This window comes from Phasianus colchicus, chromosome Z, assembly GCF_987193195.1.
Source record: "Phasianus colchicus chromosome Z, bPhaCol1.hap1.1, whole genome shotgun sequence".
NCBI classification, from domain to species: Eukaryota; Metazoa; Chordata; class Aves; order Galliformes; family Phasianidae; genus Phasianus; species Phasianus colchicus.
Genome location: NC_143476.1, coordinates 2430120 through 2446880, shown reverse-complemented (window position 1 = coordinate 2446880; position 16761 = coordinate 2430120). Strand labels below are relative to the sequence as shown.

The 16761-nt window shown below is 49.2% G+C and overlaps 2 protein-coding genes across 2 annotated transcripts in view; both read left to right on the top strand.

Annotated features, from left to right (window-relative positions):
* The window catches only part of LOC149912206 (rho GTPase-activating protein 32-like), a 110874-nt gene that overhangs the window by 45530 nt on the left and 48583 nt on the right, over positions 1 to 16761 (top strand). The window lies entirely within an intron of this gene.
* The window catches only part of LOC149912209 (rho GTPase-activating protein 32-like), a 29733-nt gene continuing 14443 nt past the window's right edge, over positions 1472 to 16761 (top strand). The window contains exons 1-3 of the mRNA XM_090131759.1: positions 1472 to 1703; positions 2192 to 2396; positions 2572 to 2717. Coding sequence (XP_089987885.1) covers positions 1529 to 1703; positions 2192 to 2396; positions 2572 to 2717 — 526 coding nt within the window. The 5' untranslated portion in view covers positions 1472 to 1528. The remainder of the gene's footprint in view (positions 1704 to 2191; positions 2397 to 2571; positions 2718 to 16761) is intronic.

Sequence of the window (16761 nt, the reverse complement as noted above, 5' to 3'; positions counted from 1 at the left end):
GAGGCGGATGCTCCTAAGAGACAAGCACATCTGTATTTGCTTCAGCCAAGCCTGGCTGGGCTTAGTGGATGGGATGTGACTCCCGGAAGCACAAGCTGCAGCAGGACTTGAATCAGGAGCTCCACTGACGGCTGGCACGTGTTCTTCAGTCCCCCAGGTCCTCCAGAGCTGCGCTGAGTTCATTGAGCAGCACGGCGTGGTGCAGGGGATATACCGCCTGTCCGGCGTCGCGTCCAACATCCAGAGACTGCGGTAAGAGTGCTGCGACTGACACAGCCTGAGTGCATCTGGTGTGGCTTTGGGCTTGCCTTCCTCTCGCTCAACCGGGTTTGCGTCCCTCTCTCCAGGCAGGAATTTGAGTCGGAGCAGATTCCTGAGCTCACCGTCCGTGACATTCACAGCGTGAGCTCCCTCTGCAAGATGTACTTCAGGGAGCTCCCGAACCCTCTGCTCACCCACCAGCTGTACGGCAAGTTCTCGGTAAGCACAAGGCCACGTCTTTCATTTCCCTCTTCCTGGGCCTCTTGGCAGATGGCTGCAGCAGTGCCCCAGCTCGGAGGCCCTTTTGCTGTCAGCCCCACGAGGTTTACTCGCAGTGGTGTACTAGCCTGATTGGTGTCTCGCTCCCTTTCTGCACTACTCCAGGATGCTGTTGGTGCCGCTACAGAGGAGGAGCGGCTGCTCAGAATGCAGGACGTCATCCAGCAGCTGCCCGCTCCTCACTACAGGTCAGTGCTGCCCTCAGCCTGCTGAGCTCAGCCCTGCTGCATTGCAGAGGGCAACGATGCGGTTCCAGGCTCTGTCTCACGCCAGCAACACGATGCCTGTGTATGCTGAAGGGTTGAAGGCTCCATGGGGTTACTTTATGGGGTCAGTTCCTGGGCACGGGGGCACGCTTGGTGCAGCTGATGGCTGCGGCTGTGCTGTGCTGGGGCTTGGTGCTGCAGCGTGGCACTCAGTCAAGTTGGATCTACTTCATCTTCTGTGACAGTAGCAATCACAAGAAGTAGCATGAATGGAGGTTTGCTTTCTGAATTGCAGCACGGCATGCTCGTTGGTGCTGAACGTTTGCCTCTCTTGTTTTCCAGGACACTGGAGTTCCTGATGAGACACTTGGCGTGTCTGGCTGGGAGCTCCACCATCACAAACATGCATGCCAAGAACCTAGCCATTGTGTGGGCTCCAAACCTCTTAAGGTAAACTGCTGGTTCTGTTTCAACACAACGCTTACATCTGTTCTCCATTAAAAAAAAAAACAGTGCTCCCTTTTTCTCCATCAAATGTGCTCTTCTCCTGTAAAATCTGTGGCTGAGAGAAGAGCAGGAGCCTGAGCTGTTCTCCATCCCCACGGGCACAATGTCTAGGTGACAATTTCTGCAGTCTTGTTGAGATGGGACTGACGTGTCCTTGATCATCCAGGGGAATTTCTGCAGTGGCATCACTGATTGCCCACTGCGGAAGTCTCCAGAGCCTCAGCTGACAGCTTTTGGCTGCAACAATTCAGACTCGGGGAAACGGTCTTGGAGAAATGACTTCTAAAATCTGCCTTTTCTACAGATCACAGCAGAACGAGTCTGCCTGCGCCAGCGGAAGAGCTGCCTGCATGGAGCTGCAGACGCAGTCGGATGTGGTGGAATTCATCATCAACCACACAGACGTCCTCTTCTGCTCCAAATCCGGAGCAGACATTGCAGATGCAGCAGGTGAGTGTCTTCCTCCATTAGCTTGATCTTGACCTGACACCTTGACCAAATGCAGGCCTTCTCCAGGATGTTTGAGATACTCTTTTACCATCAAGGGGACAGCAGACCTCTGGACTTCCATTAGAATCTGACATCCTGTTGCTGGATGCTGAGAATGTCCAAGCCCAAACTTCACAAGGAGGAAACCATCATTATTATGGTTTGCACGCAGGAAAAGCTTGATGCAAGTGTGGCAGCGGAGCTTTCTCAGTTCCCTGCCCCCATTTCCTTGGGTTTTTCCTTGCCTATTTTGATACAGTAAGCTGCTCTTAATGATGACCGTGTCCTTTGCCATAAACACACCTCTTCCCACATGGTTATTTTGAGCTCCTCTTCTTCCAGTGGCTCGGATAAGCAAGCCTGTGAAAAATACAGCACCTCCCCCAGAACTGTGGTGGCTGTGCTGCTGCTTTCTGATCCTCGCTCTTACCTGTGGTTTTCCCTGACAGGGCACAATTCTCTCCCAGGGCCCAAGTCTGTGGGGGTCTCTTCTGCTGCCACAAAGCTGCTCAGCCTGGAGGAGGCACAGGCACAGAGGCGAGGCCACAGCACCTCTTCTGTGGTAACAGAGAGCAGCAGGGACATTGAAGTGGAAGAAAGCCCTGCAGCTGGGCAGGGCAAATTCCACACCGTCGTTGACTTTCCATCTGACAGGTAAAGAGGACTTTCTTTTCCAGCACCTAGCATCATTGTTTGGGTGGGTTTTTGTGTTTTCCTGCAGAAACCAGGCAGTGCTAGGAACAAGCAACTGCTGCCAAGAGCTCAGTGCTGCTCTTCCCTCACCCTGCACCACGCACGACTCACAGCATTGGCTGTTTTCTCTCTCCAGACAAAATCCACCCAGCAAGAATGAGGAATCACCAGCTAGCAGTTGGTGGTGCTGCTTCAGCCTCAGGAAGCCATCCTCTGGCAGCAAACGCCAACTGCAGCGCAATGCCAGGCAGCCCTCAGAAACAGCAGTGGTAGTCCTGGCAGGTAAGGGTGCAAATGCAGCTTCCAAATCCCTGCTTTTCAGGAACATACAATTCAAGCTTGCTCTGCACATGTATCTCTTTCTAGCGTTCAATCCCGTGCCTAAATCTTCACCCCTGATCAAGTACCACTGTCGTAATTCAGCTTGTGAAAGTTTGACACTAACCCCTGTGTATCCTTTCTAGGTGAATCGAGCCCTTGCCAAGCCATAAGATCCAGGGCAAGTAGCGAGGATGCTCTGTGTGCTTCCATCAGTGGAGAGCTCATAGGAAGCACAAATTGCTGCAGTTCTAATAGCAGCCTACCATCTAACAACATTAATGGGGAGAAGGAGCTCATCGAAGTCCATGCTCTCATTACACCTGGCTCTGCTGAAGTTGCTGACCTGTGCCTCCCAGACACCACAGTCACAAGTGTGGATTTTAACCCAGAGTCTCTGCAGTGCAGCCCATCTGAAGCACAGTGTGAGTGCCCCGACAGCAGTACCTCCATGCAGGAGCAGGTCAGCATCAGTGAAGAGGAGCAGAGCCTTTTGCAAGGGGACTTTCAATCAGACCTCCAGTCCCAGGCACCGGACAGCAGCACTGAGAGCTCTGAGCCACTCTTGCCATGACAAGACAGGATGAGTCCCATCTTCACCGTGGACCTCTCACACCCTCCTGTCCTTTATATAATAATAAAAGCACACTCGTGCTCAACCAACGCCTTGACTGCCTCCAGAGTCTTCATTCACACGGACTGGGATGAATGCAGCACACAGCAAGGCACCCCAGCTTGCAATGCTGTGGCTGTGGGGTGCATGCAGCTCAGCTCCGGGTTTGTTCCTGTTTTGTCTGGCTTTGGGATGTCTGCAGGGGGAGCTCTGCTACCATTTGGCATGGTAGCAAATAATCTCTCGCATCCTGGATGCTGCTCATGATACTCCCAAGCTTCCTGGCTGTGGCTTTGTGACGCTTTTCAGGGCCTTCTGATGCATTTTGATGCCTTGGATGTTGCTTAACACCTCCCTCCTCCCATCATGTCCTTTCCTGGCTCCCATCTACGAACTGGCCCTGCAGATCATCTCCAGACCTGTCATCAGCACACTGCGGCAGGAGAAGCTCCCCTGGCCAACGTCAGGCAGTACTGCTTGGTCTGCAGCTCAGTGGCTATTTCCCTTTTAGGCGGCTCCTGCAGAAGAATCAAGCAGCAGAACCTTTTGCTCACCCTGCACCACGCAAATGCTGCAAAAGCAGAAACAACCTGGGAATCTCTGGTTTGCAAGACTTCACAGACACTTATTGACTGTGTCTGATGGTTCCCTCCCATCCTTGATTTCCTTCTCCCCTTCTCCTCGTCTGATCCCACTGCTGAGCCATGATCAAGCTGCCCAGTGTGGCAGAGCATCGTGCAGAGCCGTGCTGGCACCTCCTCCCCTTCCTCTCCTGCAGCTCAGCCTGCAACCTGAGCAAGTTTTTTTCTGAGAAAGTGACCAGCTCTTTTCCATCCCTTTGCCCCTACAAACAGTTGTCCAGAGGATCTCGTCCAAGGATTCCTGGAACAGCCTGCAGCTGGCTCTCCTGAAGTTCAGGCTCCTGCCTTTGCTTCCTGCCAGGCCCGCATTCCTTGAGATCACCAACTCAAGGAGGGCATGGTCACTGCAGCCCTGACCGCCTCCTGTCGTAACCCCTGGTGTGCACCATGTCCAGCAATGCTTCCCTTCTGCTTGCTGTGCCCAATGCCTGCACCACAGAGTGATTCTCACTGCACTCCAGGAGTCTGTCAGATTGCTTGCAGCCAGCCATGCTGATTTCCCAGACTGACTGGAATCCCCCATCAGGATGAGAGTCAGTGAGTGCGATGCTTCTGCTGGCTGCAGTAAGCAGCTCCCACCAACAGGCTCTCTTTCCAGGCGGCTGTAGCAGACCCTCACCTCCAGAAGCCCTGCACTGCTGCACTTCCTAATTTTACCCACAAGTTCACAACCTGCTCATGGCTCTTCTTAGTTCTTTGCACTCAACTTCTCATCATAGAGGGCAAATCCCTTGCCTTCCAGAATTCCATAGTATCAATTGTGTCTGCTAATGTCAGGATTTTTTTTCTTTCTTTTCTTTTTCCATTTTCTAGGTAGGAAAATGAATTTCTGAGCCAGGAGAAGCAGAAGTGAAACAGTCTTCCTGGCACTGCTCAGGTTGCAGGAGTTGCCAAGTGCTCCTCAGGTAATGTGTGCTGAAGAGCTGACCTTGGTGGCAGGGGCTGTGGCTGCATTTTGTGCCTGTCATGCGGGAATCCAAGAAAGCCTATTCAGAGCAGGAGCTGCAGAGCGAGATAAACATCACGAGAAGGTAAGGCTGAGAAGCAAGGACACCTCCAGAAAGAAGAGAAAAACTGAGTCAAGTGAGCTGCGTGACGGCCGTGTGTTGCTGACCATGATTGGAGGAAGAGCGCATGGCTGGGAATGACTGATGGCTCTGGTTGGATGGGTGCCTGTGTGCACAGAGGTAAGGAGTGTTTGTGGGATGTTTTGCTGGCATCTAACGGCTGTAAGGGGAAGTCAAGAGAGAAAACTTGTGAATGCATAGAAGGGATGTTAAAATCTGGAACAGACTTTTTGGATCAGTCACAGCTGAGTCCAGATTGCCACACTGTCAGAACCTGGGGCCTAGGATTTTCCTTTAAGAGTGCCAACTGCTTATTTTAAATGATAAAAAGTAACATTGATAGAAGCTTCCCTCCTTGCATTAGAATAAGGCATTGATATTTGATGTTTCTGTCTTTCCATTCCTTTAGCAGCCTGGGTGTTGATGCAGCTGTATGCATCTGCTGCCCTCTCCTTCTATTTTGTGTAAAAGAACAGTAAAATATGCAATCAGTGTGAGATCTTTCTGAAGTATTTTACTTTATTTGCCCCTAGGCTGCAATGGCTGGGAAATGGCAGTGTCACCCAGGAGCCCACACGGCGACCTGATGTCTCATTGTTGGGGTCTATTGGAAACCACCACGATGACAAAAGAATGCCTGGGATTCCTCCGGCCCAAATGCCAAACCTTGCACTTGGCTGTGCTGAACCTCATCAGGTTCACCCAGGCCCACCTCTCAAGTCTGCTGAGCTCAAACAGATGTCATTTTTCTCGTGTCCTTCCATTCCGAGTCCATCTGTTCCCCAAAGCAAAAGAATTTGGAGGGAACCACCGACAGTTATGTGAGCGATTTCAGCGTCTATTTCCGATCATGGCAACAACTTCAGAGGTCACACTTAATTTACGGTGCCCGTTGTAATTCTGACCAAGGCTGCAGTTGCAGCTGACTTCCCAAGGCTGCAAGACGTGGTGGTGACACAGCCTTGTGCTTCTGCATTGGTGCTCATCCCACGTTTCCTTTCTCTGTCTCGCAGGTCAGCTCCTGCTGGAAGCAGATGGTATCCCAGTGTGAATGAAGGTCAGTGCAGGAGCAGCTGCTGATGGGAGGAAGGAAGTCCATGCTGAAGAGCTCTGAAGCATCTGCAGGTATGGTTCTGGAGGAGGCAGCAGTGATGTCGGAGGGCTCCCAGCAGGAAGCTGTCTCATCCAAATGCTTGCTGAGTGGTTGGAAGGGAGCTTTCTGCATGACAGCAGCACCAGCTGCTTGCTTCAAATGCTGCCAAGACAAGGATTAGCACGAGTTCCAGTATCTACAGTATCATCACGAATCACGATAGGATTACAATGTGTCCTCATACAAACGCAGCCATTTCTCCCTGAGTCCAAAGGCTGTCCGGAAAGCATCTTTGAGGTCTCTCACACCAAACCACTGCTGTCCGTGTGGGATCTGACTCATTAGGGTATAGGGGTTAGGAACCACAGGCTGTCTTTTGAGAACGGGTTCAGTCATTTCCTTACATCTTGCACCAGCCGATACGTGCCGTCTGCCTTCCGTGCCGACAGGATTGGGGTGTTATAAGGCCACAGACAAGGTTCCAGAAGACCATCCTTAAGCACTGTCTGTGTTACAGCTTTTAGACCCACTCTCCCTTCTAAGGCTATGGGATATTGTTGCTGTTTCACAGCTCCACTCCCTCCTTGGGCAGTTCTTTGTAAGGGAAAATTGTGAGTCCACCCCGATTTCCTTCCCCTGCCCACACCTTTGGATTCATTTCTTCTTCATCACAGCTGTTAACACATTCATTGACCCCTGATATCTGTTTCACAGACTTGCAGCTGTAATCCTCATTTAACTGTTAAATCTCTCCCCCATAAATCGGTCCCTGCTTCAGGCACACAGAACAATTGCCCTGCAACTATTTTATCTTTCCATTTTAGTTCTGTGGTCTCCAAGAGTGGAGCTGTCACTTCTGATCCCTCAGCCCCAGTTATGCACAACAGCCACATCCAGATACACGTCTGGTACCTCTGAACTAGCTAATGCTGTAGGATGGAATGTTGTTTCTGCACTGGCTATCAAATGTGGGATTGCTCTGAAGCAGTACAGCACCATGTGTTTTGTAATTTGCCCTTAGAAACAGTTTGAAAAAGTAGAAAGACTTTATTAGTATTAGTATTAGTAAAAAGAAGTTATTTCATAACATATTTTAGAAATACAGTTGTTCAATCATGTGATCAATTCTCACTTACAGAACTGTAATAGTTACAAATTGCATGGGTATAGCATTAAGGACCAGAAAGCATGTTGTAAGGCCATTCTGTTTGGATAGGAGAAGCTCAGCAAAAGAAAAACAGACTCCAAAGAAGCCAGGGCCTCCACACAACGCCAAACTGACTCACTCTGTGGGCAGGTTGGGATGCAACAGGCAGGCATCAAGAGACTCCCCTCTGTCCTCCTTCCAAACTTCTCTCTCTTCAGGGATGAGCAGGTGTCCAGAAATAGTGGCCAAGTGTTGATAAGCAGCTGTCAGGCGTTCAATAATTAGCAGTATACCTGCTGAGCTAGCAACAATTGGTGTTTAGCCAGTCACACACACACACACAGAATGGCCCGGGTTGGAAGGGACCTCAAGGATCACGAATCTCCAACCCCCTGCCACAGGCAGGACCACCAACATCTGTAGCAGTGCACATATGCATACTGCTGGATAGAAACAGCAGTGTGGGAAAAAACTGTATGCTGTGGATGCAAAGGGTGAATCAGAATGGCATAACAGCTGTCATACAAGGAAAAGCAATCCTTTACCTGCTGTGACATGCTCATGGCAACACCAATGCAGATGCCAGCAGCTGATGCCCACAAGGACAGCCAGCCTGGACTTATTTTCACTACATATCTTTGTCCTGATGTCCTTCTAGAAGCTGGGACATTTCTCCTTCTGAGCAGCAGAGGGCAGGATGGGTCCAAGGTGAGGGCACACTCTGCTCTTTAACTGGCACTCAAAGAGAAAGAGAAAATGAAAACCAGATGTGTTTCCCTGCCCATGGCAAACACCAGCCTTTCCATCCTTACAGTCCTTCCTGACATCTGCACTAATTGAAACAACATCCCACTCACCTTTGCCATGTCTGGCAGAGGTTGCAGCTCTTTCTATTGCATCCCTCTAGCTTTCAAGTCAAGAGCTCCTGTGTCACACAAGGAAAAGCAATCTTTTACCTGCTTTGCCATGCTCATGGCAGCAGCAATGCAGATGCCAGCAGCTGATGCCCACAAGGACAGCCAGCCTGGACTTATTTTCATTACATATCCTTGTCCTGATGTCCTTCAAAAAGCTGGAACATTTTTCCATCTCAGCAGAAGAGGGCAGGAGGGGTCCAAGGTGAGGGCACACTCTGCTCTTTATCTGGCACTCAAAGAGAAAGAGAAAATGAAAACCAGATGTGTTTCCCTGCCCATGGCAAACAACAGACATTCCATCTTTACAGTCCTTCCTGACATCAGCACTAAATGAAACAACATCACACTCACCTTTGCCATGTCTGGCAGAGGTTGCAGCTCTTTCTATTGCATCCCTCTAGCTGTCAAGTCAAGAGCTCCTGTGTCACACAAGGAAAAGCAATCTTTTACCTGCTGTGCCATGCTCATGGCAGCAGCAATGCAGATGCCAGCAGCTGATGCCCACAAGGACAGCCAGCCTGGACTTATTTTCATTACATATCCTTGTCCTGATGTCCTTCTACAAGCTGGAACATTTCTCCATCTCAGCAGAAGAGGGCAGGAGGGGTCCAAGGTGAGGGCACACTCTACTCTTTTTCTGGAATAAAAAGAGAAAATGAAAACAAGATGTGTTTCCCTGCCCATGGCAAACACCAGCCTTTCCATCCTTACAGTCCTTCCTGACATCAGCACTAATTGAAACAACATCCCACTCACCTTTGCCATGTCTGGCAGAGGTTGCAGCTCTTTCTATTGCATCCCTCTAGCTGTCAAGTCAAGAGCTCCTGTGTCACACAAGGAAAAGCAATCTTTTACCTGCTGTGCCATGCTCATGGCAGCAGCAATGCAGATGCCAGCAGCTGATGCCCACAAGGACAGCCAGCCTGGACTTATTTTCATTACATATCTTTGTCCTGATGTCCTTCTAGAAGCTTGGACATTTCTCCCTCTCAGCAGCAGAGGGCAAGAGAGTTCCAAGTTGATGGCAAACTATCCCATGTTTATCTGGCACTCAAAGAGAAAGAGAAAATGAAAACCAGATGTGTTTCCCTGCCCATGGCAAACACCAGCCTTTCCATCTTTACAGTCCTCCTGATATCAGCACTAATTGAAACAACATCCCACTCACCTTTGCCATGTCTGGCAGAGGTTGCAGCTCTTTCTATTGCATCCCTCTAGCTTTCAAGTCAAGAGCTCCTGTGTCACACAAGGAAAAGCAATCTTTTACCTGCTGTGCCATGCTCATGGCAGCAGACATGAAGATGCCAGCAGCTGATGCCCACAAGGACAGCCAGCCTGCACTTATTTTCATTACTTATCTTTGTCCTGATGTCCTTCTACAAGCTGGAACATTTCTCCATCTCAGCAGAAGAGGGCAGGAGGGGTCCAAGGTGAGGGCACACTCTCCTCTTTATCTGGCACTCAAAGAGAAAGAGAAAATGAAAACAAGATGTGTTTCCCAGCCCATGGCAAACACCAGCCTTTCCATCCTTACAGTCCTTCCTGACATCAGCAGCAATGGAAACAACATCCCACTCACCTTTGCCATGTCTGGCAGAGGTTGCAGCTCTTTCTATTGCATCCCTCTAGCTTTCAAGTCAAGAGCTCCTGTGTCACACAAGGAAAAGCAATCTTTTACCTGCTGTGCCATGCTCATGGCAGCAGCAATGCAGATGCCAGCAGCTGATGCCCACAAGCACAGCCAGCCTGGACTTATTTTCATTACATATCTTTGTCCTGATGTCCTTCTACAAGCTGGAACATTTCTCCATCTCAGCAGAAGTGGGCAGGAGGGGTCCAAGGTGAGGGCACACTCTGCTCTTTATCTGGCACTCAAAGAGAAAGAGAAAATGAAAACCAGATGTGTTTCCCTGCCCATGGCAAACACCAGCCTTTCCATCCTGACAGTCCTCCTGACATCAGCACTAATTGAAACAACATCCCACTCACCCTTGCCATGTCTGCCAGAGGTTGCAGCTCTTTCTATTGCATCCCTCTAGCTTTCAAGTCAAGAGCTCCTGTGTCACACAAGGAAAAGCAATCTTTTACCTGCTTTGCCATGCTCATGGCAGCAGCAATGCAGATGCCAGCAGCTGATGCCCACAAGGACAGCCAGCCTGGACTTATTTTCATTACATATCTTTGTCTTGATGTCCTTCTAGAAGCTTGGACATTTCTCCCTCTCAGCAGCAGAGGGCAAGAGAGATCCAAGTTGATGGCAAACTATCCCATGTTTATCTGGCACTCAAAGAGAAGGAGAAAATGAAAACCAGATGTGTTTCCCTGCCCATGGCAAACACCAGCCTTTCCATCCTTACAGTCTTCCTGACTTCAGCAATAATTGAAACAACATCCCACTCACCTTTGCCATGTCTGGCAGAGGTTGCAGCTCTTTCTATTGCATCCCTCTAGCTTTCAAGTCAAGAGCTCCTGTGTCACACAAGGAAAAGCAATCTTTTACCTGCTGTGCCATGCTCATGGCAGCAGCAATGCAGATGCCAGCAGCTGATGCCCACAACGACAGCCAGCCTGGACTTATTTTCATTCCATATTTTTGTCCTGATGTCCTTCTAGAAGCTTGGACATTTCTCCATCTCAGCAGAAGTGGGCAGGAGGGGTCCAAGGTGAGGGCACACTCTGCTCTTTATCTGGCACTCAAAGAGAAAGAGAAAATGAAAACCAGATGTGTTTCCCTGCCCATGGCAAACACCAGCCTTTCCATCCTTACAGTCTTCCTGACTTCAGCACTAATTGAAACAACATCCCACTCACCCTTGCCATGTCTGGCAGAGGTTGCAGCTCTTTCTATTGCATCCCTCTAGCTTTCAAGTCAAGAGCTCCTGTGTCACACAAGGAAAAGCAACCTTTTACCTGCTTTGCCATGCTCATGGCAGCAGCAATGCAGATGCCAGCAGCTGATGCCCACAAGGACAGCCAGCCTGGACTTATTTTCATTACACATCTTTGTCCTGATGTCCTTCTAGAAGCTTGGACATTTCTACCTCTCAGCAGCAGAGGGCAAGAGAGTTCCAAGTTGAGGGCAAACTATCCCATGTTTATCTGGCACTCAAAGAGAAAGAGAAAATGGAAACCAGATGTGTTTCCCTGCCCATGGCAAACACCAGCCTTTCCATCCTTACAGTCCTTCCTGACATCAGCACTAATTGAAACAACATCCCACTCACCTTTGCCATGTCTGGCAGAGGTTGCAGCTCTTTCTATTGCATCCCTCTAGCTTTCAAGTCAAGAGCTCCTGTGTCACACAAGGAAAAGCAATCTTTTACCTGCTGTGCCATGCTCATGGCAGCAGCAATGCAGATGCCAGCAGCTGATGCCCACAAGGACAGCCAGCCTGGACTTATTTTCATTACATATCTTTGCCCTGATGTCCTTCTAGAAGCTTGGACATTTCTCCATCTCAGCAGAAGTGGGCAGGAGGGGTCCAAGGTGAGGGCACACTCTGCTCTTTATCTGGCACTCAAAGAGAAAGAGAAAATGAAAACCAGATGTGTTTCCCTGCCCATGGCAAACACCAGCCTTTCCATCCTTACAGTCCTCCTGACATCAGCACTAACTGAAACAACATCCCACTCACCTTTGCCATGTCTGGCAGAGGTTGCAGCTCTTTCTATTGCATCCCTCTAGCTTTCAAGTCAAGAGCTCCTGTGTCACACAAGGAAAAGCAATCTTTTACCTGCTGTGCCATGCTCATGGCAGCAGACATGCAGATGCCAGCAGCTGATGCCCACAAGGACAGCCAGCATGGACTTATTTTCATTACATATCTTTGTTCTGATGTCCTTCTACAAGCTGGAACATTTCTACATCTCAGCAGAAGTGGGCAGGAGGGGTCCAAGGTGAGGGCACACTCTGCTCTTTATCTGGCACTCAAAGAGAAAGAGAAAATGAAAACCAGATGTGTTTCCCTGCCCATGGCAAACACCAGCCTTTCCATCCTTACAGTCCTCCTGACATCAGCACTAACTGAAACAACATCCCACTCACCCTTGCCATGTCTGCCAGAGGTTGCAGCTCTTTCTATTGCATCCCTCTAGCTTTCAAGTCAAGAGCTCCTATGTCACACAAGGAAAAGCAATCTTTTACCTGCTTTGCCATGCTCATGGCAGCAGCAATGCAGATGCCAGCAGCTGATGCCCACAAGGACAGCCAGCCTGGACTTATTTTCATTACATATCTTTGTCCTGATGTCATTCTAGAAGCTTGGACATTTCTCCCTCTCAGCAGCAGAGGGCAAGAGAGTTCCAAGTTGATGGCAAACTATCCCATGTTTATCTGGCACTCAAAGAGAAAGAGAAAATGAAAACCAGATGTGTTTCCCTGCCCATGGCAAACACCAGCCTTTCCATCCTTACAGTCTTCCTGACTTCAGCAATAATTGAAACAACATCCCACTCACCTTTGCCATGTCTGGCAGAGGTTGCAGCTCTTTCTATTGCATCCCTCTAGCTATCAAGTCAAGAGCTCCTGTGTCACACAAGGAAAAGCAATCTTTTACCTGCTTTGCCATGCTCATGGCAGCAGCAATGCAGATGCCAGCAGCTGATGCCCACAAGGACAGCCAGCCTGGACTTATTTTCATCACATATCCTTGTCCTGATGTCCTTCTAGAAGCTTGGACATTTCTCCATCTCAGAAGAAGTGGGCAGGAGGGGTCGAAGGTGAGGGCACACTCTGCTCTTTATCTGGCACTCAAAGAGAAAGAGAAAATGAAAACCAGATGTGTTTTTCTGCCCATGGCAAACACCAGCCTTTCCATCCTTACAGTCCTTCCTGACATCAGCAGCAACTGAAACAACATCCCACTCACCTTTGCCATGTCTGGCAGAGGTTGCAGCTCTTTCTATTGCATCGCTCTAGCTTTCAAGTCAAGAGCTCCTGTGTCACACAAGGAAAAGCAATCTCTTACCTGCTGTGCCATGCTCATGGCAGCAGCAAAGCAGATGCCAGCAGCTGATGCCCACAAGGACAGCCAGCCTGGACTTATTTTCATTACATATCTTTGTCCTGATGTCCTTCTATAAGCTGGGACATTTCTCCCTCTGATCAGCAGAGGGCATGAGAGTTCCAAGTTGCAGGCACACTCTCCTCATTTTCCGCCACACAAAGAGAAAATGAAAACCAGATGTGTTTTTCTGCCCATGGCAAACACCAGCCTTTCCATCCTTACAGTCCTTCCTGACATCAGCAGCAACTGAAACAACATCCCACTCACCTTTGCCATGTCTGGCAGAGGTTGCAGCTCTTTCTATTGCATCGCTCTAGCTTTCAAGTCAAGAGCTCCTGTGTCACACATGGAAAAGCAACCTTTTACCTGCTGTGCCATGCTCATGGCAGCAGCAATGCAGATGCCAGCAGCTGATGCCCACAAGGACAGCCAGCCTGGACTTATTTTCATTACATATCTTTGTCCTGATGTCCTTCTAGAAGCTGGAACATTTCTCCCTCTGAGCAGCATAGGGCAGGAGGGGTCCAAGGTTAGGGCACACTCTCCTCCTTTTCTGGCACACAAAGAGAAAGAGAAGATGAAAACCAGATGTGTATCCCTACCCAGGGCAAACACTAGACTATCCTTACTTATAGTCCTTCCTGACATCAGTAGCAATGGAAACAAAATCCCACTCACCTTTGCCATGTCTGGCAGAGGTTGCAGCTCTTTCTATTGCATCCCTCTAGCTTTCAAGTCAAGAGCTCCTGTGTCACACAAGGAAAAGCAATCTTTTACCTGCTGTGCCATGCTCATGGCAGCAGACATGCAGATGCCAGCAGCTGATGCCCACAAGGACAGCCAGCATGGACTTATTTTCATTACATATCTTTGTTCTGATGTCCTTCTACAAGCTGGAACATTTCTACATCTCAGCAGAAGTGGGCAGGAGGGGTCCAAGGTGAGGGCACACTCTGCTCTTTATCTGGCACTCAAAGAGAAAGAGAAAATGAAAACCAGATGTGTTTCCCTGCCCATGGCAAACACCAGCCTTTCCATCCTTACAGTCCTCCTGACATCAGCACTAACTGAAACAACATCCCACTCACCCTTGCCATGTCTGCCAGAGGTTGCAGCTCTTTCTATTGCATCCCTCTAGCTTTCAAGTCAAGAGCTCCTGTGTCACACAAGGAAAAGCAACATTTTACCTGGTTTGCCATGCTCATGGCAGCAGCAATGCAGATGCCAGCAGCTGATGCCCACAAGCACAGCCAGCCTGGACTTATTTTCATTACATATCTTTGTCCTGATGTCCTTCTACAAGCTGGAACATTTCTCCATCTGAGCAGCAGAGGGCAGGAGGGGTCCAAGGTGAGGGCACACTCTCCCCTGTTTATCTGGCACTCAAACAGAAAGAGAAAATGAAAACCAGATGTGTTTCCCTGCCCATGGCAATCACCAGCCTTTCCACCCGTTCAGTCCTTCTGACATCAGCAGCAACTGAAACAAAATCCGACTCACATTTGCCATGTCCAGCAGAGGTGACAGCTCTTTCTATTGCATCCCTCTAGTTTCAAGTCAAGAGCTCCTGTGTCACACCAGGAAAAGCAATCTGTTACCTGCTGTGCCATGCTCATGGCAGCAGCAATGCAGATGCCAGCAGCTAATGCCCACAAGGACAGCCAGCCTGGACTTATTTTCATTACATATCTTTGTCCTGATCTCCTTCTAGCAGCTTGGACATTTCTCCCTCTGAGCAGCAGAGGGCAGGACAGTTCCAAGGTGAGGGCACACTCTCCTATTTTTCTGGCACACAAATACAAAGAGAAGACGAAAACCAGATTTGTTTCCCTGCCCATGGCAAACACCAGCCTTTCCATCCTTAGAGTCCTTCCTGACATCAGCAGCAACTGAAACAACATCCCACTGAAGTATGCCATGTCTGGCAGAGGTTGCAGCTCTTTCTATTACATCCATCTAGCTTTCAAGTCAAGAGCTCCTGTGTCACACATGGAAAAGCAACCTTTTACCTGCTGTGCCATGCTCATGGCAGCAGCAATGCAGATGCCAGCAGCTGATGCCCACAAGGACAGCCAGCCTGGACTTATTTTCATTACATATCTTTGTCCTGATGTCCTTCTAGAAGCTGGAACATTTCTCCCTCTGAGCAGCATAGGGCAGGAGGGGTCCAAGGTTAGGGCACACTCTCCTCCTTTTCTGGCACACAAAGAGAAAGAGAAGATGAAAACCAGATGTGTATCCCTACCCAGGGCAAACACTAGACTATCCTTACTTATAGTCCTTCCTGACATCAGTAGCAATGGAAACAAAATCCCACTCACCTTTGCCATGTCTGGCAGAGGTTGCAGCTCTTTCTATTGCATCCCTCTAGCTTTCAAGTCAAGAGCTCCTGTGTCACACAAGGAAAAGCAATCTTTTACCTGCTTTGCCATGCTCATGGCAGCAGCAATGCAGATGGCAGCAGCTGATGCCCACAAGGACAGCCAGCCTGGACTTATTTTCATTACATATCTTTGTCCTGATGTCCTTCTATGAGCTGGAACATTTCTCCATCTCAGCAGAAGAGGGCAGGAGAGTTCCAAGCTGAGGGCACACTCTCCCCTGTTTATCTGGCACACAAATACAAAGAGAAGATGATAACCAGATGTGTTTCCCAGCCCAGTGCAAACACCAGCCTTTCCATCCTTACCGTCCTCCTGACATCAGCACTAATTGAAACAACATCCCTCTAACCTTTGCCATGTCTGCCAGTAGTTGCAGCTCTTCCTATTGCATCCCTCTAGCTGTCAACTCAAGAGCTCCTGTGTCACACAAGGAAAAGCAATCTTTTACCTGCTGTGCCATGCTCATGGCAGCAGCAATGCAGATGCCAGCAGCTGATGCCCACAAGGACAGCCAGCCTGGACTTATTTTCATTACATATCTTTGTCCTGATGTCCTTCCAGGAGCTGGAACATTTCACTATCTCAGCAGAAGAGGGCAGGAGTGGTCCAAGGTTAGGGCACCCTCTCCACCTTTTCTGGCACTCAAAGAGAAAGAGAAGATGAAAACCAGATGTGTTTCCCTGCCCATGGCAAACACCAGCCTTTCCATCATTATAGTCCCTCCTGACATCAGAACTGATTGAATCAACATCCCACTCACCTTTGCCTAATCTGGCAGGGAGGTGATGCTCTTTCTAATATACCCCTCTGGCTTTGAATTCACCAGTGCTTGTGTCACACAAGGAAATGCAACATTCCAGCTGTTCTGCCATTCCCATAGCAACAACTATGCAGATGTCAGCAGCTGATGCCCACAAGGACAGCCAACCTGGACTTATTTTCATTACATATCTTTGTCCTGATGTCCTTCTAGAAGGTTCAACACTTCTCCATCTCTGCTGCAATGGTCAAAAACGGTCCAAGTTTAGGGCACACTCTCCTCATGGCCTCTTGCAGTCAAAGACAAAGGCAACATGAAGACCAGAAGTGTTTCTTTGCCCATGGCAGACACTAGCCTTTCCATCCTGACAGTCCTTCCTAC